This window comes from Pelodiscus sinensis, chromosome 2 (genome assembly GCF_052426305.1).
Source record: "Pelodiscus sinensis isolate ZL-2025 chromosome 2, ASM5242630v1, whole genome shotgun sequence".
Lineage (NCBI taxonomy): Eukaryota > Metazoa > Chordata > Testudines > Trionychidae > Pelodiscus > Pelodiscus sinensis.
Window position 1 is genome coordinate 230,708,136 of NC_143053.1, and position 27,454 is coordinate 230,735,589.

Sequence of the window (27,454 nt, forward strand, 5' to 3'; positions counted from 1 at the left end):
CCACATCAGTCTCAAACATCTGAGTCACTCTTCCTTTGCAGCTCCTCCTTACAAGGGAGTATGGGGATCCCACCCCAATTTGCAGCTGAGAGGTGCATTCTGCCTGTATTGCCACTAATGACTAACTCCTTCCAGCCTGATAAACAGGCTGTTTCTGCAGCTGAGAAGCCAAGGTGGTTCCTTGTCCCAAGGAGAGAGAGTTTGATGATGAGAGTGGGCTAAACACTGGATTGAGAGCAACAGACTCTTGGGTTCAATCCCAGCTCTAATATCAACTCCCACTGCGGCTTAGGTTAAGGCAGCTAACGCCACTGCCTCCAACGTAAACCAGAAAACAATTCCTCACATGCCAGCTCTAGAAAAAAGAAGGAAGTGACAAGCAGTTAATGTTTCTGAAGTGACTCTATACAGCAGTCACGAGAGCACATGCAAAACCCTCTACAGTCTGGAGGCTTAGCAAGTCCTTAGATCTCCCATATCCCCATCCTTCACCAAAGTTTATTTGAAAGTTGGTACCTTGGGGTATGTCTCTAATTAGAGAGCCTAATTTGAACTACCTACTCCATGCCGCGTGTAGCTGCGGGCACAGAGTCCGCACTAAGGGGGATTTAAAAATGGCGGCGCCCAGCAAGATGCAAATGAAGCCTGGGATATTTAAATCCTGGGCTTCATTTGCAACTTCGAATGCCTACATTAGCCACCCTAGTTCAAACTAGGGTGGCAGTGTAGACATACCCTTGGAAACTTTTCTAAATGTTGGTTACTAGTGAAGCTCACTTCTTTCTTACTTGGTAGTTCAGGGAGGTTTGGGAGCATCCAGTGAAATGTCACATTGCTCTTCTCCCAAACCTTCAGATTGCCATTGGAAAAGAATAATTTACATTGGCAGGGGAGGCATACGCAGAGATCCACATGCCCACTTTAAGGTTCCCAGAAGGCTTCGCAATTCGGCCTTAACTAATAACTTGAATAAACTAACAGAATAAACACTTCACAACACAACACAACGGATTTATTCATCCAATCATATTGGTATCAAAGTGAAAATAATCAGTGTAAATCTCTTGAACAGGCACCATGAAATAATTTATATCTAAAAATGAGACCTTGCTTCATAAGGGATTTGCTATACAACATACATAGTATGCCATGTTTTACAAATGCTTAAAAGAGAGATGGACCTAAGCATTGAAGAGTTTTATAAAAGTTTACATTCTCATCCCATGGGATGTACAGAACTATGTAGTTTACACAATTTTACTATCATCCAAAACATCATGTTTTAGATATATTAGACAAAGCGAGAACAAGGTAAATTCTGTTTCCATAGGAACGTAAACACAGCTCGTCACTAATGACATGCTTCCTCATACATAGTTTACTAAGTCAGTTAAACACAGTTTTAAAGCATTCCATTCAGCTTATTGGGGTTAATACCACAATCAGGAATTCTCCCAACATTACTGGCAGACAACTAATCAGTGGCCTAAATAGACTTATAACCCCTCTAATGTACATAACATTCAGAATCACATGCAGGCTCAGGGCCAGAATGCTCAGCTTGTGAAGGGAGGTTCCCCTGGTCTCATAGCACAAAGCTGCTCTAAAGCCAGTGGAGGATCCTCCCTTCTACGAGAACCTTCATGCGCTGTGGATTCACCAAAGAAGCTCCAAATTCCCTTCTTCCTGGTGTGTGAAGAAACAAAGAGTGACCAGCACACCACTGTACCCCACGGATACCTTCTCCACGGGTCCTGGGGGTGGTATGGTCCACATCGATTTAAAGGCTGACCTAAGGTTGAGCCAGCCGAAGCTTGGGTAGGACTACCAGAGTCTCCCCAGCCAGATTTAGAGCAGTGCAGTTAAGTCACACTGGAGGATCTGCCCCCAATATTCATATATTTTTTTTAAATGAAAGGATTTTTCTATTTACAGCCCACAGCATGGAAAGTGCGTGTACAAAAAAAACCATACACAGTGCATGGAAAGTCTCCAGATAATATTCCCAGAAAGGTGTTCTTTTCTCTTGTGTATTGTTGGTTTTCTGTCAGAGAACAACATGTTATTGCTTGCTTCGGATATATTTATCAGAGTCCATAAATCCGTTAGCTTAATCATCTGTGCAGTTGAAAGCCGTTCACATTTTACAGCTGAAAAAGGCACTACTTTATATACATTAGCTTGAACAGACAGATTTCCAATTCTGACCAGCAGACACAAGAAATCAGTAGAGTCAGTCATATTCTAATGTTGGTGGTCCCCTAACAATATTGAAGTAGCCAGCTAAAGCGCCCAGGTCTATGTACAGCGACCGTTGCCTTTTTAACAGCTCTGATTCCTCCAAACTTCCCGTACATGAGGAAGAATCTGAAAAGGAAAGCGGTGAACTGTATTAATATCACAGGATCAGGGTCGGCCCACAACATTTTGGCATCTGAGACGGGGAGCTCAAATGACGCTCCTATGCCCCCTCACTTGGGCCAAAACTTTGAACGGTATCAATTCTGCCTTCTTCCTGTTCTACTCCTCTCATGGTACTGCAGAGAGAATATGTAAGCAATAGACACAATTTTCTACACTCTGGGTCCTAGTGGCGCCCCCCACAGCCTGGCACCTGAGGCAGCCGCCTAAGTTCGCCTCATGGTAAGGCCAGCCCTGCACAGGATCTAAGACAAAAACTCATTTCAAATACTACCAATGTTTTTAAATGGTCTAATTCTTATTTTTACTCCTTTTTGGAACTTATTCAAAAGAAGCTTCATTTTTAAGCAAAGTGTTGTAAGTCATTGGCATCTCTAGAGAAAAGTGGGCTAGACTGATTGAGACTCTGAGGTGGAGATGGATGGGCTAGAGCCGGTTACAGCTCCTAGGTTCCTAGAGCCTGACAATAGAGCAAAATCAAAACTGTATGGGTCTTGAAAGACCCATATACCAACTGGGAACTATCAGAGGGAAGCAGAGATCCCTCAATAGTGCCCTAAAACAGGATTCCAAAGGAGAGGCTGGGCTAAGTCAGGAAACTCTACCAGCATTATGCCAGTTCAGAACCAACCCTCAACTGGCCAGATTACATCTCCGCTTAGGCTGTGCAAAATATAGAACTGGGGCTGGGCCTCTGCTCTACTTAGCACATAATTTCATAAATTGCTATGGCTCTAAAGAAGCTACTACAACCTCAGGACACCCTCAAGCACTCTTCCAATGAGTGCTCTGGGCACTCACATGCCAAACTTAGACTCCCAGATTAATGGCCGAACGTCCCTTGATCTTCAACACAGCCCTGCCTCTGGAGGGCTGCTGTAGCCAAAGGACTATGCACTTAAGAAAGCAAACTGCAGGATGGTGCCATTATAGAAATTCAATTATATTTGCATTACTTTTATGCTGCTGGGGTTTTGTTGCACTGTATTATTGATTATGCACAAGCATTAGGTGTATTTTTAAATTATTATTTAAAATAAATACATAAATAAATAAAGTGCTTCATTAGGTCTGGGGATTTTGTTTGGTTGTGTTTTGTTATTCAAAGTGCCTGTTGCTAGGATGCATACATCAAATTTTTCAAGTATTTGTAGACAACATTATTTTTCTTTTCCTTTCTTTTTTAAAATATAAGTCTATTAACAGCTTGCTGGCGCCAGCTCTCCCTTTGGACCTACTATTATATCTTAGGACTCAGCAAGATTTTAACTTGGTTTATGCCTCACTCTTCATAAGCAGCACATAGTCTGGTGGCTTGGTATGTGTGTAATCATTTGCTTTTAAACAGTCCCTTTCAGAGGCCTTGCATGTTAGTGCTGACACTTCTCAACTTCATGGACAAGGTATAAAGAGTTTTTTAAATAAAATAAAGTCATACACCTCCTTCCCTCTCTCCCCTGGACCAATAGCTAATAATAAAACGGACATAATTTTGGAATGAGTAAACACAGGAAAGTAATATGGATTTTTTTTAAAAAACAGTCCTGGAGGACTGCCAGGGTTTCGTGAGGAGCTGATTATTCTGGAATTACAGAATTTAGGCCAAATTCTGGTTCCACTGAAGTCAATGGGAATTTTGCCATATATTTTCATGAGACCTGCATCTGACCTCATCTTGTCAAGATTTTTACTGACTTCTCTCATCAAGAAGTCCTGGAATTCGTTAGCATCATTTGTTTTAGTAGATGCATTGTTTATGTGGATTACGCTATAATAGCACAAGAGGGGGAAGCTTGCTGTTATACCTGCAATATTTTCTGGCAACTCCAGTTCCTTCCTCGTCAGCAGCCTTTTCCTTTCAAACAGGGCTGAGTCCAGACTTTGGCACCGTGGCTGCTCCTCTGGCGGGGGGTGCAAAGCGTCATGTTTCAATAAGTCTGCTGCAGCGAGTCTGTGATTAGGGTTCCTTTCCAGAGCGGCTTCCAGCAGCTCTCTCATGCTGGTGCTGCAATCTTCTGCAATATCCTCTAACGGGGGCGCCTGCTTGTGTATCTAGCAAACAAGAGAGAAAGCCTTCTCAGCATTCATACGATAAGGCCAAAGGCAACACGGAAGTTTTGGACAATTGGGAATTCCCCTCTCATAACGCACAAGTTATAAAAGCTTGTTACTCTAGAACAGTGCTGAAGAGACCCTATGGAACAGGGAATCATGTAAACCTCACCTGCCTTCAGATTTATATGTAATGCAAAAATTCAAACCTGTTCAGACAAAGGCCTGAGAAACCTTCTGAGCAAATTGGATCCCATTTAAGGCATTGTGCACAAGAGATTCACCAAGCTTCAGTGCAAAACTGGATTGAAATTTAGAGTTTAATTACTTTTGTTCTGAGGTTTTAGGTTTGTTCAAACCCCATAACTCCAACAAATGTGAAATGATTTGGACTTGAAATGGCTGCATTTTGCACAACTCTAAGTTCACCCCCACATCACATCCAAGAGCCATAAATCTGTAGCTGTTTAATCTTAACACTGGCGCTCTCTCAGTCTCTGTGTCTCCTCCTAATCATCACAGCTGTCTTTTGTGCGCTACAGTATTTCTTTGAGAGTTGGGCCATTGGCATCTTGCCTCTAGCAGCAAATATTTCAAGTCCCTTGGAAGGCTGGAGGTTTACCAACTAGAACCCAGGGCACTCTCTCTCTGGCTGGCTGGCTGATCAGGCTGTTCTAGGGATACTTACTATATAGAGGTACGATGGATATGAGGTGCGAGGGTATCGATTCACCCACGGCGGGCTGCCAGTCTGCATGTGAATGATGGTAGCCCCCATGCTGTAGATGTCCGCTTTTGTCGTGTGCCCTCTGCAGAGTATCACTTCGGGGCTCATGTAAATCTGGGAAGAGCATTCAAAGGAAGGTGAGCCTCTGCTTTTTTGCCTTCCCCCTAGGTTAGTTACCATGGGACAATACCCCCTGCCCATCCCACTTATTCAGCTGTATACCCTGCATACCCTCAGAGAAGCCACAGCCACCCCACAGCATGAAGAGAGTGTCACTCAGAGCCAGCCAGCTCCATTCAGTATTCAGCTGGCCAGCCTGCATGAGGTACTGCCTCTTGCTGGTGGATGAGGATGCTCTCTGCACAGCATTCCTACAGCTCCTGGCTCTGGGGAGCTAAATTTTGACAGGCCAAACAAACAGTCCACCCATTAGATTTGCAGGCCAGTCTATTTGCTTCAGTTTACACTTCTCCCTCATCCACATTCCTCTAAAAATCTGGTAAACCAGCACTGGCATTATCTTAAATTACCAGCAACAAGAACTTAACTTTGCATTGTTCCTTTCTTAACTGCTCAGAAGTGGCAAGTCACACAGAGCAATAGCTCCATATAGTTATACCACCAGTTACCACTTCTATATCAGAGGTGTGATGGCAGTGTAAATACCTGCCTGGACAAAGGGAATAGCAATACCCATCTCTCTCTAGGGCTTTCAGAGATTACAGAAAGGAAACAGGTGTGTTATGGGAAGCTAAACCATCCACTGATGACACAGTAACCTTGCAAACCATGCAGGCCCTGCTGCTGATGAGGCTGGAGGGATACAACAGCAGGAAGCACATCATGAGTCTCTCCTTCTAGGTCCTAAAATGTATGGGGTAGCCAGTGTGTATTCCCACAAAGCTTAACCTAAAGTTTGAGTCTCCTCTCACCCCCATAATCCCTCCTCTGTCTCTTATGAGGCTGCAGCGTGCCAACAGCAGAGCAAATACCAAAGACTCTTGCTCTCTTGTGGTTTTTTTTCCAAAGCAGGTGGAAGAGATGAATGTTTGCACTAAAGGACTGGATAAATTTGCATATGCCTTGTGAAAGTACAGGACTGCAGGCACCTAACTGGCTTCCCACTACAGAATCATTTAATCAATCCTACATAAATAGAAAGTCTGTTTCTCTCACTAAATGCACTGGGCTCATGAAATCTTGGTCTAATTCCAATTCTATTCCAACTCCACCTTTCTATTCCACAAACATAAATATTCCTCCCTTGGAAAGTCCCTCCCCCCTCAGGATTTCACCACTTTCCCACTACATGGCTCCATCACCTATACCTTCACATGGAATGAAAAGACATTTTGTCAGCCTAACTGCACAGGGATAGTTATTTTTAGTAAGGTAAAAGGGCCTCAGTTCTGACTCTTGACTAGAAAGCCAGGAAAAAAAAAAAAGTTCCCGCATCCTCCTGAAACAAAATGTTCCCTGAAACATTAGTTGTGTCTTTGAAATGTAGTAGTCCGTGCTGCCTTGCAAGTAGTTGTCACTCCCCGAGAGAGGGTTATGTAAAGGTCTCCTTTAAACACATACTTATGTTTTGCTCAGAAATGCTATCAATATGACAAGGGTCAGAATTTCTGTGGAAACATTTCCTGTAGCACAGCCTCTTTGGCAATACAAAGCAAGGTCATACTTTCTTCGTGCATCCAAGCCAACTGCCTCCTCTTGGTTGCTAAGCAAGCCTCCTATCTTGGTCTTTAGACTTGTAAGGAGCCCCACTGGCTTGTCCAAGAGCTTGCAGCTGCACGTAATCAGGGCCTAAAATCTATCTTATGTATCTCTATGGGAGAATATTGGATTCAAGGATCTTGCTGTGACTTAGGCCAGGTCTACATTAAAGAGGAAGGTGTAGTCAAGATATGTAGCTAGCGTCGACGTACCTTGATTTGAGTTTGCCCACCATCCTCACAACAGGGAGACCAATGGCAGCAAACACTCCTGTCAACTTCCCTTACTCCTCCATACCATCAATGGAATTTAAGCATCTACAGAATTGGCTGCAGCTGATCTGGGGTTTTGGGATCTAACTGGGGTACCTAACTCCCTTTATGGAGCTATCCCTCAGGAGTGAAACCCTCGGCCTATTGACATCAATGGGAGTTTTATCACTGAATTTAAATTTCATCCTTGGATCTGGATTTAACTGTAGTTAGTAAATTGATTTGTTTGGGGATAATAGAACAGTTACACTTCCCCAGTCAATAATCTAAATAGTCAACTGTAATCAAGACTATATTACAAAACTAATCAACTGTAAGAAAAAACAATTTTTAAAACATTATAAAACTTTGATTTCACTGAAGTCTTTAGCAAAGGTTACTTCCCCTAAACTATATCAGTCTGGAAAGTCTAAGAATGGTCACAAGGCAAAAATGATGTAATCACAGGACATTCTCATGCACCCACTCATACCTCTGTCCCTCGGAGGTCTTTGGGGTAGTACGTGTCATCAGTCATTTGAACACTTAGACCAAAATCCACCAAAACGGCTTTTGTTGACATGAAAACAATGTTGCTGGCTAAAGACAAACAAGTAAAAAAGACAATTTTAGGTTCTAGCAAGCTTGTGCCATTTATTGTGCAACATAAACATCTCATGCAAAACTAGAGAAAAAGGAAGACAGACCAAGCTCTAGCAATAAACATATATTCAACCTATACAGCCACGTCATGACTCAGTATCACCACTGGCAGTAAGTTATTTAGCTCCGAGATTTATAATGATCTAATACAAACAATGATTAATCCTGTCACACCTTAAAGACTAACAGATTTATTTAGGCATAAGCTTTTGTAGGTAAAAACCACTGCTTCAGATGCATCTGATGAAGTGGTTTTTACCCATAAAAACTGATGGCCAAGTAAATCTGTTAGTCTTTAAGGTGCCACGGGACTCCATGTAATTTTTTCAGACACAGACTAACATCCCTTTAAGAAGGATCTTGTAGGCCAGACTATTTTCTAACCATGAAAGCCACAGGCATGGCACTGGCAATTTCAACAGGGTCACCTCAAGGAGGCAAGGGTCATAGAGCAAGTAGATGGCATAGCCTCCAAATCCTTAGGAGTTCTAGGATTCAGAACAAAGAGATTTCACATGTAGGGCTTCTCTCTGCTGAGCTCCAAGCCCTCAGTCTCACAGGTAGCTGTGACATGATGCCCCCAATGCTCCTGTGCCTGACTGCCCCTTCAGTACAATTCAGCAGTGGAATTTAACACTGTTCTTCATGGTTCTTCTAGTGAAAATGTTTGGGAAGGAACCATGTACAGAGTGGCTATTATGCTGGCCACAGACCTGCCCTATGGGTGTTTCATGGTTTCCTATATCCAGGCAGGTTTTTCTTTGATAGGATATTAAGCTTCATGGATAAGGGAGAAGCGGTAGATGTGGTATACCTAGACTTTAGTAAGGCATTTGACACGGTCTCACATGACCTTCTTATCAACAAACTAGAGAAATACAACCTAGATGGGGCTACTATAAGATGGGTACATAACTAGCTGGACAACTATTCTCAGAGAGTAATTATTAATGGTTCACAATTGTGCTGGAAAGGCATAATAAGTGGGGTTGTACAGGGTTCTGTTTTGGGACCGGTTCTGTTCAATATCTTCATCAATGATTTAGATGATGGTGTAGAGAAAGTACAATTAGATGATGGCACAGAGAGTACGATTATTAAGTTTGCAGATACCACCAAACTGGGAGGGGTTGAAAGTGCTTTGGAGGATAGGATCAAAATTCAAAATGATCTGGACAAACTAGAAAAATGGTCCAAGGTAAACAGGATCAAGTTTAATAAGGATAAATGCAAAGTACTCCACTTAGAAAGGAACAATCAGTTTCACACATACAAAATGGTGACTGTCTAGGAAGGAGTACTGCTGAAAAGGATTTAGGGTCATGGTGGACCACAAGTTAAACATGAGTCAACAGTGTGATACTGTTGCAAAAAAAGCATCCCAGAATCATGTTTGCATTAGCAGGAGTGTTGTGAGCAAGACGTGAGAAGTCGTTCTTTCGCTCTGCTCTGCGCTGATTAGGCCTTAACTGGAGTAGTGTGTCCAGTTTTGGGCACCACCTCTCAAGAAAGATATGGAGAAATTGGAGAAGGTCCAGAGAAGAGCAGCAAAAATGATTAAAAGTGAAATGATCATGATTTGAATTTTGACATCATGACCTATGAGGGAAGGCTGAAAGAATTGGGCTTGTTTAGTTTAGAAAAGAGAAGACAGAAGGGACATGATAGCGGTTTTCAAGTATCTAAAAAGGTGTTACAAGGAGGAGGGAGAAAAATTGTTCTCCTTGGCCTCTGAGGATAGGACAAGAAGCAATGGGCTTAAACTGCAGCAAGGGAGGTTTAGGCTGGACATTAGGGAAAACTTCCTGTCAGGGTGGTTAAAATCTGGAATAAACTGCCTAGGGCGGTTGTGGAATTTCCATCACTGGAGATGGTTAAGAGCAGGTTAGACAGACACCTGTCAGGGATGATACAGTGCTTGGTCCTGCTGTGAGGGCAGGGGACTGGATTCGATGACCTCTTGAGGTCCCTTCCAGTTCTAAGATTCTATCTTTTAAATCACAGTGCTTGTTACATGCTATAGCCCTTATCCTGGAACCTGAATGCAAGTACCAAGTAATCAACAGAATCACATATTTATTATGTTGTCATATCTTTTTCCGTGTAGTAAACATCACAGGTTAAGTTGCAATTGCAAACCAAATCATAAAAACACTCAGTTCTTTGTGGGATGAAACTTTCCATGTTTACTCTCGGGGGAAGGGGGGCGGGGGGAAATCTATCTATATCTATATAAAGTCTGAGATAAATCCTTGCAGCCCTTCTTTTCAAACCCTCTTGGTCCCGGAGAATCTACCTTTGTGCAAGTTAAAAAACAAAGCAGACTTGTCATTTTGCAACCTACTGGTTCTTTAAGTGAGCTTTCAGATCAACATGTTAGTACAGTTGTGCAGACACAGATTAATGTAGTATGACAGTGAATAAGAGAATGCAGAACATTATCCTGCTGTAAAAACAAGCAGTAACAGGTTGAGATAGGTACCTTTAACTGCACTTATTGTTCCCTAGACTACAAAGTTTGAGATAAGTGCTCAAAATCTTATCTGAGTAAGCTCTAGCACAAGACTTCCAGTAATTCCTCATTTTGGCAGGGCTGCAAATACCAAGAGCCTGATCCTAAATTAGTGCAAGTAAATGGAAGGACTCCTACTGACATTCATGAGCTTTGGACCAGGCCCCAAAAGAGCAGTTTCTTGATCTCACAACTTCCTAGCCAGAGGTTAAAATAAGGAAGGGCTCAGAGAGGCACAGCTGAAAGTCACAGGGGGAGTTTCTGCTCCTGACCCTGGCATGGGGAAGCTCTGCTCCCCTCCAATTCATCCTCTGCTGGAGGATTTGATGGTACAGGAACCTGAAGCAGACCCTGGAGCTTGCGATTTCTCCACCAACAGAAACTGGAGGGGAAAGAAATATTGTCCCAGCAGGGAGACCCTTTTGACCTCTTCTCCTTTAGAGAAATGGTCTCCCTTTCACCACTGCCCCCTCTCCTCTACCTGGAAGGTAAGAATGAGACACCCCATCTGACCTGCCCTCCTCCAAAAGGAGATGAAGATTCCACTGCCATGAGCTCAAGAGATTTTACATACATTCACTTTTGAAACTTCAACTTCTAAAATGGATAAAAATCTCAAAAAGCTTCAGAAAGCAGAGACATCTTCTCCATTTGCAGCTGTTTTTGCCTCAACACACATTCTCCACAATGGTCAAGCCCTTCAGATAGAAACAAGAGGAGGGGAACACCGCCGATATTCCCCTGCTTCTGTACACATACATCCATGCAAGCGCAGGTGTGCATGCACACACACCCACACCTTTGTCTGGCTGGCTGCTTAGCTCATTTCAGAAGTAATTCTCCTTTTATCCCCATTCTCTCTCCACTGACGCAACTCGTCACCACAAGATGACATAATGCATCACCACCACACAACATCCAGACCAGTGATGACAACAATCAAAACTGATGCTCTCAAGCCTGCATTTTAATCTATTTAACCAATGTTCCTAACCCAGCCAACACAGGGAAGTAAAAAAGTATTTTTTCCAATTTTCAAGCAATCTTTTTTCAAATCTCAAATATGTATGAATTATTTTATCTGATCCATCACTTACAAGTGTTAATTTAATTGTTATGATCAACGATTGCGAATTATTCTGCAAGATATTTACTGGAAAAAAAAGACACAACATGCAAGTAGGAAAAGAAATGAGTTAACTTAATAGTTGCCCCAGTTTCAAAACTTTACTTGTAAGAATTTTTTAAAAAAATCATATGCATAGAATAAGCAGCTCTTGACAAACTACTGTTGCCACCATTTTAGGCATTGTTAGTCTAGCAGAACATTTAAATGTTTTGAAGCCTACTTTCAAACCCTCATGGTTATCAAAAAAAATCAGTTGCAAAATAAATATTAGAGGCCAAATACTAATTAAAAACCATCCTTCCCTGAGAAAGACAAGCAGGATTTGACCTCTGGCAGTGTTGCTGGGCAGAAATAATATTTACGGGCAGTAGCAGTTACATGTGTCTTGATAGAAGGTAAATTAAAAGCCTCAATAAAAAAAATTAATCAAGTGCCTACTTCAATTACATCATGGGAACAGTCTCAAGAATAGCAATGCAAATCCACAGTACAAACATCAATAATGTAGAACTAAAACAGAAGCACAAAATGTTCATCCTTGACAAAGAGGTGACAGAGAGGGGCAAAGTTTTAGCCCAATCGCTCTGAGAGGGTTTGTTTGAACTCTTCAGGTTCTTTGCCAATTCCCCTCTAAGACCAATAGGACTTGAGGGTCCTCCATGCCTTAGAACTGTCCTCTAAAGTAGAAGTATTCAAAAAATGGGTAAACATTCCATACGTAACAAGAAAAAGAAATAGCCTTTTAAAGAATGAAAGATACATACGTTTTATATCATGATGTATGACTCCTTTTGAGTGAAGGAAGTCAAGTCCTTTGAGGATATGTTTAGTCACCCAAATGATCTCAAATTCTCTCATAGGCCCACAGCTCTCCAATTTTTCCATGACAGACCCTCCCTCTCCTGCTTCCATAAAGAGATGGATAGTCTCATCCCATAGGATGGCACCATATAGCTCAGCAATGTTCTCATGGCGGAAGCGGACTTGGATTTCAACATCCGATGGTTTGAACTGTTCCACGGGAACCTACCAAATTGAAACACAACGAAGACAAACCAGCTTCAGCAAAACTTATTCTGAAGTTAGCCACTTTAAGGCTAGGTTTTCTACATGTTAACTGAAAATAAAGGCAAACGCAACTATTTTACTCATTAAGATATATCTATTTTTGCTTTCTTGAATTGTTCCTCCTTTCTGTGCCAGACAGACACAACTTTTGGACTCATGCCCAAAGAGAGAGTATTGTCCTAGACAAAGCTATATAGCAACATCCATTCCCATCCAAGCCTAAAGAGTTTGTGCAATTCAGACTTCCTAGCTCAATAAAAAAATAAAAGCTCCATTTTCCTACTAACCAGCTGAAGTCTCATCTATCCTCTGAGAATCACATGCTGCCAACAGCATGGGTCTGAATAGGTGTGGCTGTCGCTACTTACACATGCAGTAAAACAAACAAGTTCAGCACCTTGTGAAACTGGGTTAAATGCTGATCAATACAAAAAAGCTAGCACAGTACCACAATGGTGAAGAAAGTCACTGTGAAGTGACAACCTACTTTCTTTAGGTAGCAGCGATAGAAGATACAGAGCAGTGATCTTCTGCTACAAAAGAGTTCAATGTCCCTGGCTACAAACCACTCATGGCTACAAACCAATTGTTTCATAGGGGAATGTTTATTTAATTGAGAAGTACTGTTTGCATAGGGCTCATGTACACAATTCTAACCTTGAGGTGTGATGTGATCAAGCCCCAAACTAAAGCAGTCCCAGTTTGGGTGCATGGACTGGGAAAAGGCATGTGAACCCCTCCTTCCAGCTCTTCTGCACGAGGGAAAGCCAGGTTCATGTTCCCTGAGCAACGGGAAGACACTGTTACATGGCCCATTGGGGGGGGAGGGAGTGGATGAGAAGCCACAGAGTGTGTCTTAATCTGAGCCTTCGCTTGCCCCCACATATTTATTACTAAAAACAATATAGTGCTTTAAAGAAAAATGCTGAGTTGTTTTCATACAAGAGATGGGCCTGACAAACTCTAAGTTGTGGAAAATCAAGGATCTTTTTTACTTATCCTTACAATACACCCAAAGGAAATATGGAAATAGCACATATTACATGTCACTTAAACTCCAATACAGGAAAGTATTTGCACATGTGATTAAGTTCCAGAAGAGTATCAGGATGCCGTGTAGGCACCATTTGAGTCAGAAAATGAGAGTTTTGCCATTGACTTCAATGAGGCCAGGATTTCATCTCCAATGTTGTGTGATACTGATTGCTGTAAGATTCAATGTAAAGATCTCCAAATAACATTTTCAACTTTCTGCTGACAGTGCAGAAGAAAAAAAAAGCCCCACTTAGTAATTCAAACACTAAGCACTCTTGAAAAAATGCATTAGTGCAAAGGTTAATCATAGGGCCCTCCCTCCTATGTAATCCAATAAAACCAAAAGTGATACCCCAACTGGCACTGAAATTAAATGCAGAAGTATCCTCTTATAAATTTAGAAAATGTATCCTGTTGCACAATATTTTACTTGGGGGAGAAAAACAGCATACTAACATACCAGCTTGCATGCCATTCGCTTTTTTGTCTCTCTGTCTTGTGCCAAATACACTTTCCCAAAAGCTCCTCGAGGAATAAAATCAGAGCCAATATTCCTGTAGGTCAGCTTCCATGGAAACAAAAGCACATCAGAGTCAATTTGATAGCGCCCATTTTTCGGCGTGATCTATTAAAAAAAAAAAAAAAGGAGGGAACCAAACGTTAGAAAGGATGTGGATAATCTGTTTACTAGGATTTAACTTTCAGCTTCTGAAAATTCGACACATGCAGAGAAAGGGTATTCACTTAAGACTACTTAATTCAGCATTTCCTGATCAACCCCTTTGTCCACATGTGACTCCCATGATATATTTAGTAGTCTTAATTTAGAAATGAGAACAGCATGAGGCATACTCATTCCTGACAAATATATTTACATTTTTATCTAATGATTAACTGTCTATAAATTGCAATTAATTGCCTGGCAATACCACCACATTTTCTGAGATGAACTACGAGGGTTGTGTAAATTTACCTGAAGGCTTGTTGGTTCTTTACTGGAACCTGCTAACCTGTTGTGCCACATAGCTGTTACTCATCTTCTGTAACACAGACTATGAGTAAGACTTTCTGCATTTCCCAATGTCACATGAAGCACAGGGAAATAAGACTTATAAATGATCAAAAAATGTGACTGTCTGCAGCTTACTAAAAGGCAAAAGTATGGCTTAAACTTTGACATGTGTCCTCACACTTTGACTTATACTAGGAAAAAAAATGAACATGATTTTATAAATCTGTGTTATTGATGCTATACTAAGCACTTCTATCTTTGATGCTATTACACTTCTGGTGAATAAGTTTTCACTGAATTCAGAATTTACAGTAAAATGAGATATTATATTCCAGATATGGATAATCAGTTTACTAGGATTTAATACATTTCTGAATTCACATAAAGAAACAAAAGTGGACCAATGCAATACATTACTTTCATATCTGTGCTGCAAAATGTTTCACATACTGTCTTGCAAAGCTCCTCAGTAGCATGCTATACCCAACAGCCTGTTATGGAGATTTATGTTTTTAAAGTATCATTCATGTTAAAAAAAAAAACACCCAAGCTTGAGCTGTCTACTTTTGAAATAACACAAGATGTTTTTCAATTAAAAAATATTTTCTTGACTGATAAAACTGACACTCATGTATTGCACCTGCCCACAAGAATGAGAGTGTATTTATTTAATATTAAGCTTGCTTCAAGAAGTTAAAAATAATGAAAGCTTTTGTTTATATTTTCATGATTATGAGCAAATAAAAAGAAAATCCGTTATATTTCAAATTGCACTAGGTACACATTGTGGGCAGTGGAGCAAAAAAATGTATGCTCCTTTTGCATTAATGTCCAGCTCCTCTATTCATTCCATATATTACCAGAACAGAGTCTGAAAAAAATGTAACATGTTTCATAGAGAAACAACCTTTTATATTTCTCAGGAATTTTTCCATCTTTTAGAAATTAGCAGATACATTTGTAAGAAACTATTTTGGACTCTGCCACAGATCAAGTGTGAGTTGTCCCTTATAAACATTTCTCATACTTTCCCATACCACAAGGTATCATTAGGAGGTTCTCTCCACTTCCAAAATTCTGCCAGAGCAAACACGGATGACAAGCTACTCTATCTAGCCACTGGGTTGTTGAGAAAGTAAAGATGCTTTGATATAATCTCCAAGGTTCAATGGTAACTTTTTAAAAATAAGGTAAAAAAACCTAAGGATAGAGGCCTGAATCTTGTCAAACATCACAATGTCCAGTGGGCTAGCCCAACAAATATAATTTGTAGGGGCATTTGTGAGTGGAATGAGCAATGGAACATATACCAAAATAAATGGGTCCCTAAATTATGCTCACCATAAAATCATTTATTTATACATCATTTGATTGTAAAGTGATTTGAAAAATACACAGGTAACTTGGTTTAAAAAAAAAAAAGCACAGGGTATGGCAATAACTAAAAATAACCAAACCCTGGAATCTTTCCAGTAATAGGCAATTCCTGCATCAGAGCATGAAGTCCTAGAGACCAAGCTATTGGGGTGCTCCGTGAGTGTGAAGGAATGGGATGAAAGGCAATGTGTCCCACCACAAACTGAATGGCAGCAGAACCACTCAGCTTCCACTGCAGCAGACCAAAGATTGAAGTCATTTCTGCTCCTTGCACACTCCTCCACAGAAGAGGATCCACATAGAAGGGGTGAGATGATCTATTGACAATACCCTGGTTCCCCTCCTCAGTTGCCTAACTGGTTGCCTGCAGCCACAAAGAACTGGTGCATGCATACATGTGTGTTCTCTGCATAAATTATAATGCACACAAAATAACCAAGTAGCTAACTGAAAGTCCGTCCAGGTGTGTCACAAATACGCAGCACAATATTTTAATGGTTTCTATGAATTTCACTAAGCAAGGCCACATTTCACAGTGTCATCTAGTTTTAAAAGTGAACATATGTTTGCAAAAATATTGTACTGTTTGCAAAACTTTTTATACACATTTGAAACAATTGGCATCAGTTGCACTAATGCCTCAACAACACAAAGGGAGAGTACATAGAAAAGGAGTGTCCCAATGTTGGGGGCCACGCTAATATTTAGATTAGGTGAGAGAGGGAGAGAGAATTTTGAATTCAAGAAAAGAAATAGTCAGAGTATAGTATTCAATAAACAGCACAATTGAGAGTAGACTCATTTGTTTTACATTCACATCTGGAACGAATCTCTGTTAACTATTTATAGCAGACTTCTGATAATTTGGCACCTTTGGGACCCAGGGGGTGCCAGATCATCGGATATGCCGGAGTATCTGGAGGTACTCCGGCAGGGGGGCTGTGATGGGTCTGGAGGGGGGGGGGGGCGCTCAGGCAGGGAACAGCATGGCGTGGGGTGAATCAGGTGCTGGTGAGGGGCAGCGCTGCAGGACCAACCAGGCAGCACCCCAGCTGCTTTGTCCCAGGGTTTCCCCAAGTCCAACACCTGTTAGTTTCAGCAGCGGCGGACTTGGGGAAGCCGTGGGGCAGAGCAGCTGCGGTGCTGCCAGTCACCAAGCAGGGAGGTGAGGGGAAGTGCTGTGGGACCAACCCGGCAGCACCCCAGCTGCTCTGCTCCGCAACGCTTCCCCAGGTCTGCAGCTGGTCAGTTTCAGCAGCGGCAGCAGCGGACTTGAGGAAGCGGCGTGGAGCAGCTCCAATTGTCCGGCTAGCTGGAGCACTTCCGGGTTCCAGTTGGTGCTGGACTATTGGGAGTGCCGGACCACTGGATGCCGGACAATTTGAGTTTTACTGTATATGGAAAATGATCTCTCACTCTCAGAGGCCTCGGGGGAAAGGCCTATTCTTGCTTACAGACAACCCCGTAACCTGAAACATATCCTTTCCGGTAACCACACTATACAGCTATATAATAAGCATCCAGGAATCACCTCCGGTACCAACTCTGCCCACACATCCATACAATTGATTTCATCACTGGATTCAACCACACCAGCCACCAAATCAGAGGCTCATTTAAACTGCACATCCAGTAATGTGATCTATGCCATCAAATGCCAGCAATGCTCCACTGCAATATATGTTAAACAAACTGGACTGTCCCTACAGGAAAGAATTAATGGACACAAATCAGATATCTGAAAAGGCAACACACAAAAACCTGTTGGGGAACATTTTAAACTTCCGGGACACTCATTAAGGGATCTCCAAGTTGCTGTTTTGTTTCAGACCAATTCCACAAGCCAAATACACAGAGAAGGACTGGAACGCCACTTCATTCTCAAGATAGCTCTCATGCTAATGGTTTAAATTGCAATATCGATTGACTCGCACATTATCAACCAACCAAACAACGAAGGTGCCAATGGTTCTTGATGTCTGTGTAGAATCTGTTGTTAGTACTCTTCCTCTCCTAATGCAAACTAATGGTTCTTATCAGCTTCTTTTAACTGTTTAGTCTTTAAGAAGCTAATAGACCAGTGTTTCCAAATTGGTGCTCCATGGAACCCCGGGGTTTTGTGAAGTGAAAGTAAGGGTTCCTTGAGAATGTGGCATTGCCCCGCCCCCTCTTAAAGAGACAGGGAATTTTGCAGGTTTTTTTGCTCAACCAATTCTGGAGGGGCTTTTTTTTTTTTTTTTTTTTGCTTGCCAAAATTTACCCTGGGAACCCTAGCAGTTCCTTGAAATTATTTTACTGTGAAAAGGGTTCCATGGCCAAATAAAATTGGGAAACGCTGTAATAGACTATCTGTTGTTTTTTAAGTTTTTCCTGTTAGACTGGCTTGGCTAACCCTTTGAAACTTATCTACCTAATGTCCTCTTCCCCCCCACCCTCCAATTTTTTTCCTCCCCTGCACCCCCTCCTTCCCTTATTTATTCTTGGTTCTGGACTTCCAATACTCCAGTCATCTGAAGTGGGCTTTGCCCACGAAAGCTCATGATACCATCTACATGTTTTGTTAGTCTTTAAAGTGCTACCAGTCTATTTGTTGTTTTTAAAGTTTTTTGTATTTATGTGCGCTCAGACTTTAACCTGAAGGTCTCCTGACACCTGGAAGGCCACTGTATTAGGATGACAAAAGCTATGAGTCAACAGAAAAAAGTTCTTCATACCCATTACCTCAGGGATTAGGGAATTAGTGAAACAACTGGCCCTTATTTTTAAATGTCCATCAACTCCCAGTGAGCTTTTAATTTTGAATCTTAGAACAAGTAATAATAGGATTGCTCTGAAAGCCATCACTAACAGTTATCATTATTTATAATTAGCTGTGAATGAAAATAAATGGGCTCAAGTCGAGAGTTCAAACATTCCTGCAGTTCAGATCCAGGGTCTTCAGATGGAAGCATATATATCAGAACAACATACTCTCTACATGCCAAGGGCCAAATGTGGGATGCAAAGTGAGGCAAACATCCAAAATAAGGGAGCCAGTAAATAAATAAATAAATAAATCCTGGAACATTTAAATGGTCTGGGATTCATTTGTTTTGAGTGAGTAACAATTTCTACCACCTCTGCTCCAAGATGATTTATTTACAATGCAAGTGGTTTTCAACAGAAGTGGAAAGATACCAGACTTCTGTGGAATGCAAATAATTTTGGAACCAAAATGTATACTTCACCCTTCATTTTGAGATCTGAGTGTTATGGTAACAAAACATGCTATAATCCTTAAACAATCATTAACTCCCTGCTATCCTGCGCTGCTGCCTCTGTATCAGAGGCAGGAGCATGGGGTGGAAGGTGGGAGCTAGTCCTCCTAGGCCCGGAACCGACAGAAGCTGCTACACAGCAGCCTCTCCTGCCCCCACCCTCTGCTGCTGCCTCTGATAGAGGCAGCAACATGGGGGGCAGGCAGCTTCCCAGAGCGGACATGCAAGGGAGAGCCATCTTAAAACCTGATTCCCAATGCGTATCGGCTCCTTCCTATCCTCCTAACCTCTGTGTTGCTGCCTCTGCGCTGCTGTGTCTCTATCAAATAGAGGCAGTAGTGCTGGGGTGAGGGGGGCAGGTGGCTCCATGGAGCCGTTGCTTGTGGGGAACCAGCTTCCGCTCCCCACCTTGCTGCCTCTGACATAGAGGGACCAAGGGGGGTGGAATGCATGTATGTGATAAGCATGTTATGGGTTAAGCATGACTTTACGTTGACATCCCTACTTGCTAACCATTCCTTGCTGTAATTTTCTAAAGTTTGTAAATGGATGGTGTGTATATCAGATTATCATATTTTGTAGTAGTAGGCACTACAAGGTAGAAGTAATTCTATTGAGATACACTATTCCAACACTGACTTGTTTTGGGAAGGATGATCTTTGCATAAATTATGCATGAAATAATCTAATTGGTTGCACTTTTTCTTACAATTATGCCATACTTTCAGTTATTACTATTGGATGCTATTATGTCAATGTGCATTTAAGAATCTGTAGGTTTGTTTTTAGTATGCAGTAATTACATTCAAAATATTCTATTCTCTTTTTCATGCAAAATAACATACCATGTTTAATAGGATTCCAGATTCTTGTCGTCTCTGTCCGGTAATTTGCTTTGCAGTGTTGGATACTTGATTTGCAAAAGCGAGCAAGTCTTCCTCAGTCCCATACCTGACGCACGACAGCAAAGAAACCTCTCTGCCATGGAATAATAAGGATTCTGTACATCCCTCATTTTGATTTGTTTCCTGACACACAGTAATCAGACTGTCTTCATAAACTGCCAGCTTTCCATTTGGGTAAAAGTTTTCCATAATGTCTATCACATCAGACACATTTAAATGTTTTAGCAACAAGTCAATCTCCTCTTTATTGTCACTATCAGTGCTCATATACTCCATTATATGTGAAGTTTAGAAAACTGGACCTGTAAAAGACAAACAAAAATAAAATGTTAGAAACAGGACCAGCAACTAACAAAACTATTTAGTTTTGACTAAATAGGCAGTTAGATAACAGGGTGAGGAGTAATTATTTATTATACTGTTAGATTTTAAGGTGAAGATTTTAGCCTGCCACAGGATAATCAGTTATAAAAATATGAGGATTGACTTTAAGATGCAAGTATATATGCTAGAAAATTCTCAGTGTTCAAATCTGTGAGTGCATAAAAGAATCCTGATGAGCCAAGAAAACGCTGTTCAGAAATCCGAAAAAGTATGTCTGTTCTTCCTGCCCTCCTCTATATTCCAAGTTTCTATTTTTTCTTCATCTGTTTTTCAATTTACATAAAACACTTTTACCCACTAACAAAAATTCTTACAAAATTTTAAGTCAGTGCTATTTCAACCAAATTATTCCCCAACCCACAAATGCTAAGAACCTTCTTTCTTAAACTGCATCCAATCCTCAGACTCCTTAAAATTCATTAAATAAGACTACTATTAAAATAATTAGACTAAGGGGATTCTTGCTCATGTAGATTTCATTAGCCAATGAACGCTTATCTGAAATTAATTCTGAATGCATTGCAGTAAACCATAAAAAACATGAGTCAGATTTGTCTGTATATTCAGTCCCTATTCCCAGATGAATGCATGAAATTTTTCACTTTTGTTTCTTCTATTCAAAACAGTTTGCAAACCTGTCTAGAAACAGCAAGCCTCCTAAAACTGAATGACTGCCCCATGCTCATATGATCATTCACTTCACTGGTCTCATGGAAAGAAAAGCAGAAGATCACAGGGTTCAGATAAGAGGGGAATTTTTGAAGACAAACATATGATACTGCATCCAAGAATCAAAAAGATAACCAGGATTTCCAAGCAGGGCAGGAAATCAGTTCTTTATTGTTCGTTTCCATATTTTAATTTCTATGCTTATCATTTGGAAACACCCTGGAAAGTGGATCATGCTGTTCCCCTAGAATGGAATAAAGTGCATCGCATTTGCATTTGGTTTGCGTTTTCCATAATCTAATGTAACTACCTACTCATGGTAGGAGAGGAAAAGCAGAAAGTGGCATTTAAAAAACAAAAAGGTAAGTACAAGTCACTCATCTTGAGGAAAGCAAGCTGTAATCTAATCTGCTAAAGCTGTCAGAAAATGCAGCATGCCTAGCTGTAGTTTCTATTCAAGGTGTTATCTTTGTTCCCCTGGCTGTAAGGACCTGGAACCCTTCTGAAAAATATTTCTCAAGTCATATGTAGAGAGCATTTACGTCAGAACCAGAATTGAAGAAAACTAAAGAATGACATGGCTAAATTGGCAGATAACTTCAGAGTAAACTTCAAGTTTGAGATCATAGGCCGGGAAAACTCAGTTGATCTGGACCATGGAAAGGAATGTGGCAGGCACTTCTGCAACATGCTGCTCTGCCTCTCTGTAGCACCTTCAGGCTCCATGAGTAAAAAGAAAAGAGGGCAGAAAGCAGCAACATCTCCTCCACCCATGTGCAGCATAATCTAGATCAGTTCACTCTGTGCCAAATGAATGCAAACAAATATGGTTCTGGTCTTAAGGAGGAAGTTTTAGGGGAACTCAAGAAAACATGGCACTCGCAGTAATTACAAGCATGATGGGGGTGGGAGGAACACAACTCCCTTCTCCCCCAGCATTTTCTATTAGACTGATTAGACACTGACTAATCAGAGGCTTTAAAGCCAGATATGGAAGTGAGGGAAGAGAGGACACATATCAGCAAGGCTGACAATAATGCACTAGAGTGAAGGCTCTCTCAATTACTCCCCCAGCCATTTGGGAGAAAAGGAAAAAGCACTGGGATTTCTATCACAGCACTATCCTTAGACCCTATTTTGGAGTCTGTCTCTCTCTCTGTTTCAGACATTGGCTAATATATGTATACATTCCTCTCCTGCCCACCCTTAAACTGCTAGAAAGAAGAACTTACTGACCCTTCCTCACTGCTCAAAGCTTGCTAGCTACTACAGAAGGGTCAGGTCTTCCATAATAAGGACAGGTCCTTCTTACAAATCTGTATTGTGTCTGAACATACTTGTCAATCATGTAACCTGGCATTCAGTGTTATTCAGCTAACAAAATTACTGACAACTCTCATGTTCGGACATCATGACATCTTATGTCTGATTCACTGACAATCTTTCTTATGAGAAACTCTGCTGCACTGCTTGACGTTACTGCTGTTTTACTCACATAATTCTTAACAGTTTCCCTGCTGCCTGCAGAGGTCTGAGCAACAATGAAAATGATCATAATATTGTCAATTTCACTTATCCATGGCTTCAGAAAATACAGATAGCATCAGAGCCTTTGGAGATTATCTACAGATGGAGGAAAGCAATGAACTGCACAGAAGATTTATTTATTAGGAAAATTATTTTAATCACAATAAGGTGTAGAAACTTTTTCTTTTTTAAAAAGAAAGCTAAAATGCTGCAGAAATTAACAATAAAAGCACCACACAAGAAGGGTGGCTCCAACTTGTCCCTACTGAATTTTCTATTTTCCACAAAACCCTATTTAGCACTGCGTATATTTCAGTATAGAAAATGGGGTCAAGTCATTGCCTCTTTAATTCAGTGTTTTCCAAATGTTATCTCACATAAACTTTAGGTTGCAGAAATCAGAAGTAAGCATGAGACCTCCTCTGATCCTTTATCACTAAACATAATCACATGAGGAATCAGCAAGCCAAAGACACTAATTTTCATGAACAGTTTTTAGCCACAAGACAAAAGGAAAAAGGACACAAAAGGAAAAAAGATAAGAAAAAGAAAAAAGAAAAAGAAAAAAAGATGTTGCTTTAACTACTTCTGCATTCTCAGTTTTATCTCCACTTTCCCCAAAAAAAACCCTACACAACTGGAGGTTTCAGTTCACTGAGACCACAGGGCACCTGCATCCATACATGATTACTTGCAGGATTAGGGCCTGGAAATGAAAACTAACTTACTCAGTGAAAACACATCTCTACTGTCTTTTTTTTTTTTAAATGAGGAAAAAGGTATAGTGTGACTAGTAATCAGTTATACATAAAAGAGTGAATTTTGTATTTTTACTTTTAAGTGCTTTCAAGGAGGGCTTTAAAATTATACTCTCCAACCACTGGAAAAAAAACATTATCTGCAGAAAGTTTTCATTTATTTCTACAAAATTTAGGCTCTCTCAACAGGAAAAAACTTCTAGACAGAGTGATTGTAAGCAATAACCTTCCAGATACGAACCAACACAAGCAGATGTCCTTTAATCTTCAGACAGACAGCTCCCATAAGCTACAGAAAAGACACCTGCAGCAGTGTAAAATCCTAATGATTCTAAATTGTCTTTAGGGCTGTTCAGATGTGGTGGGGGGGGGGGGAAGGAGGGGATGGGGGGACGACTATGAAATTAACAAGAACCATATCAATTTCAATCTATAGTTTCAAGAACTCTAGAGCAGTGGTTTTCAAACTGGGTAGTGGAATGTCAGGCACTGAATCTCATTGCTGCAGGGTGATCAAGTGACCAGTGGGGGTGGTAAGGCAGGCTACCTGCTTGTCCTGGCACTGCAGACTGTGCTGTACCCCAAAAGCAGTCTGCAACAGGTGGGGCGGAGGGAGAGCACACAGGGCTCCACGCACTGCCCCTGTCCTGAGCACTAGCTCCACACTCCCACCGACTGGGAACCTGCTGCTGGCTGCATCCTGGGCCTAGCATGCTCTGTGGTGTCACGAGAGGCAGGAAACCTGCCTTAGCACCCTTGCTGTTCTGCTGATAGGGAACCGCTCAAAGTAACCCCCTCCTGCCACAGCTCTGACACCAGCAAAGCTGGAGCCCCCTCCTGCACTCCAAAGCTATCATCCTCAGCCCCACTCTGGAACCCACACTCTAGTCAAATTACGTTGGGTCGTGAGCATCAACAGTTTTCTTCAACTGGGTCGTGAGCAAAAAAAGTTGAAAACTACTACTCTAGGGGATCTACAGACTGAACAGACTGATGCTAAACACAGGCTAATAACCTGGGCAAAACTACTGAATAGGGACAGTGCTTTGGTACGAATCCCAGCACCTTCTAAGCAATGTCACTATCCTCACATAGTTCAGGGACTTTGTAAGTACCAGGCCATTCTCCCATTTTTATATTTGCCATTACTACCAACAATGGGTCAAATTCTGTGATGAGTTCCATAGACAGGCATTTGGTGTCACTTCATGGAACTCTGGAGTTACACTAGAGCTACACCTGTGTAATGCAAAACATAATTTGTCCCTGATTCTTTAACCCATTACTTGAATACAGACAGTGCAATGGAATATTTTCTGGACAGTAATCTTCATTAGGAGACAGATACACCTTCCAAAAGGGTTTCAAAGAGAAACTAGAATAAGCTTGCACCTGTCACATATGCAATATCCTTAAACAATATGAGCTCCTACAACTGTGGAACCTTAAACAGCCATTTGTTCAACCTATATTTAAAGCAGACCCCGCCTAAAGTTTTTGATACAGTATTTAAACAACATAGTGCTTAACAAATTCAATAGGGGATGGAAAAGATTTGAGTCCATCGGGGCCTTTATCAGCTAGTTAGAACACAATGTTTGTCAACTCAAGCTTGAAGTGTGAGACCCACAGACTAATTAGGAGCATTCACAGGCGTATGTTCATGCATTCCATCTGCCATGTTCCTCTTTAGTAGGGACATTACATATTCCTCCAAAATTAGGTTTTCTGACTACATCTGTCCAATACACGATCTAATACAACTTATAGCAAAATACATGACCAAAACAGATAATTTTTGGTGAGAGCCATATAAGGACCTAGAACACATATTTCAAAGGAACATTCTTTTTTCCCTCTCTAGTAGTTCTTAAAATAAAAACAAACCTTCAGACATTGCTATTTCCCCTCCTAGCTATGGGACACTGATGGGTGCTAACATGGTCTGACTGGGGAATAAAGGAACAGATGTATTTTCAGTCCTTGTTTACAGGAGAAGTCATTCGTGAGAATTTGGTTTTGAATCCCTATGCTCATAGCCAAGGAGGTAATGGGCAGGGAGTGTTAGTTTGTGAGCAATGCCATAGGCCAAGGGAATAGGCTGAGTTATACTAATATTTCAACAAATAGTTTAGTAGCACTTTAAAGACTAACAAAACATGTAGATGGTATGATGAGCATATACCATCTACACGTTTTGTTAGTCTTTAATGTGTTTTTTTTAACATTTACCCTGTACAGACAAACTCAGATAGCCTCTGAAGCTACTAATATTTCACTTCAGTAAAAAATAAGGTGAACCCCACTGCCTGCTATGCTCTCTCACTGGCCACTTCTGTCTTTACATGCGTGCGTCATTAAAACCACCAGATGTGCCACAAGGAAAAAACGAATATTCCATTCCATCCACTTTCCTTCCTCACACGCCCCCACACATTCACGTTTACACACATTTCCAAGCAACCTTTCTTCCCAAGAGCATGGAGCATCCCCACCAACACAGTAACGATTTGTGCACAGATACTTTCCGCTCCAGTTTTGGCAACCACATTATACACACAATACAGATGAACAGGACTAACCCGCCATGCCCTGCCGTTCAAAGCCAGGCAACCCCGCCGAAAACAGGAGCTGGATCCCCACAGCTGTGAGCTCAGGCTGCAGAGGAGTTCCCGGCACTGGACACAGTGCGGCCCGCTGGCAGTAACTGATGAGCCCCCCGCACTTGAGTGGCATCTCTTGCAGTGCGACTCCTCAGCGCGCGTTCAGAGGCAACTGGAGGCAAAGCTCCCCAGCTCAGGCCGGCCCGCGTTTCCCTCCTCCCCCGAGACTGGCGACGGGGGGCTGAGGGGCGGCGGGTCGATACAGCGCCAGAGCAGCCTGCCCGGGCGCACCAAATCGCCTTGGCACAACTGGAGTCCAGCCGGAGGTGGCACCGCAGCGAGCTCCCTACGGGGAGTCTGGGAGGCCCCGGCTCAGCGCGTCTCACCCGGAGAGCAGGTGCCGGAGCGGGGTGCTCGGAGGGGCCCACCCCCGCCGCTACATCCCCTGACGTGGGGGCCGGTGCTCTCCCCCCGCGGGCCGCTCTGGGGGAGAAGGGCAGCCCCTGTCACGAGAAGTTCCTTCGGCCCCGCCTGGGCTCTCCCGCTGCCCGCCTGCCCCAGCGTTACCTGCGAGAGGCTGCGCGCCAGGTGAGCGGCGCCTCGGCAGCGCGGAGCTCCAGCTGGCGAATCCGCGGGAGGCGGAAGAGCGGAGCCAAGCAGGGGCCCGGGGCGGTGACGCGCTAGTACTGGGGGCGGGGAGCACCGGGCAGTTTCTAATTCACTGATAGGAAGCCGAAAGAGAAAGGTTGGTGCGTTGTGAAACCTACGGAAACCCCGCCGCGGGCGCTGCTGGGGAAGGGTCTTTCCTGGCCCCACAGAGGCGCAGGGGCGTCCGCCGGGCCATAGGCACCGCGTTACCCCGGCCCCGGGAAACGCGTGGGAGGCGCGGTGTCTGCCCAGCGCTGTAGCTTGCGAGGGAGCTGGCCGCAGCTGTCTCTGCAGCCTAAGAACTGCCTCCCACCCCGTGCAGTGCGAGGGCGCTCGTGGGGCTATTTCTGACCCCCCCAACTTGGTGCAGTGCTAGGTAGCCCCCCCCCCCCGCAGTGCAAGGAGTCCCGTGGAGCTATTTCTGACCCCCTCCACACACTGTGTGCAGTGCAAGGGAGCTCATGGGAGGGGGTATTTCTGACCCCCCACCCCGTGCAGTGCAAGGGAGCGGATGAGGGGGTATGTCTGACATGCCCCCGTGCAGGGGAGAGGAGGGAACGTAGCCTGGGGTCACTGTGAACATGAGGCTGGCTAGCCCCTTCTTGTTTGCACAGTGGAGAGTGCAGAGTGTTCTTGGCTTTTGCTGACCCAGTTACCAGAAGTCTCCGCCCAGATGCCGGGCAGCCTGAGAAGTGGCTCTCAGCAAGAGTTTTCGCAATGCCCTTCCCCGTGTCATA

At 42.5% G+C, this 27,454-nt stretch overlaps 1 protein-coding gene across 4 annotated transcripts; it reads right to left on the reverse strand.

Annotated features, from left to right (window-relative positions):
- Nucleotides 1–990: 990 nt before the first annotated feature.
- Nucleotides 991–27,026, reverse strand: MAP3K8 (mitogen-activated protein kinase kinase kinase 8). 4 transcript variants are annotated; one of them, XM_014569700.4, is made up of 8 exons: nucleotides 26,456–27,024; nucleotides 20,069–20,430; nucleotides 14,038–14,202; nucleotides 12,239–12,500; nucleotides 7,664–7,770; nucleotides 5,162–5,314; nucleotides 4,227–4,473; nucleotides 991–2,367 (listed from the first exon to the last, which is right to left on the reverse strand). In XM_014569700.4, exons 2-8 carry the CDS (start codon nucleotides 20,402–20,404, stop codon nucleotides 2,234–2,236), a joined length of 1,404 nt encoding a protein of 467 aa, XP_014425186.1. In that variant the 5' UTR covers nucleotides 20,405–20,430; nucleotides 26,456–27,024; the 3' UTR covers nucleotides 991–2,233. The 4 variants fall into 4 exon arrangements, with proteins under 4 accessions (XP_014425186.1, XP_025036598.1, XP_075778706.1 ...); XM_025180813.3 differs by having other exon boundaries at nucleotides 26,049–27,024; XM_075922591.2 differs by having other exon boundaries at nucleotides 26,637–27,023.
- Nucleotides 27,027–27,454: the final 428 nt, after the last annotated feature.

Excerpts from the sequence above, each read along its gene's own strand:
- MAP3K8 (XM_014569700.4), bottom strand. The coding sequence starts at position 20,404 with ATGGAGTATATGAGCACTGATAGTGACAATAAAGAGGAGATTGACTTG. Across the intron at positions 7,771-12,238 it reads CATACATCATGATATAAAAC|CCAGCAACATTGTTTTCATG; the intron begins GTATGTATCTTT and ends GTTTGTCTTTAG. Across the intron at positions 5,315-7,663 it reads AAGACCTCCGAGGGACAGAG|ATTTACATGAGCCCCGAAGT; the intron begins GTATGAGTGGGT and ends TGCTCTTCCCAG.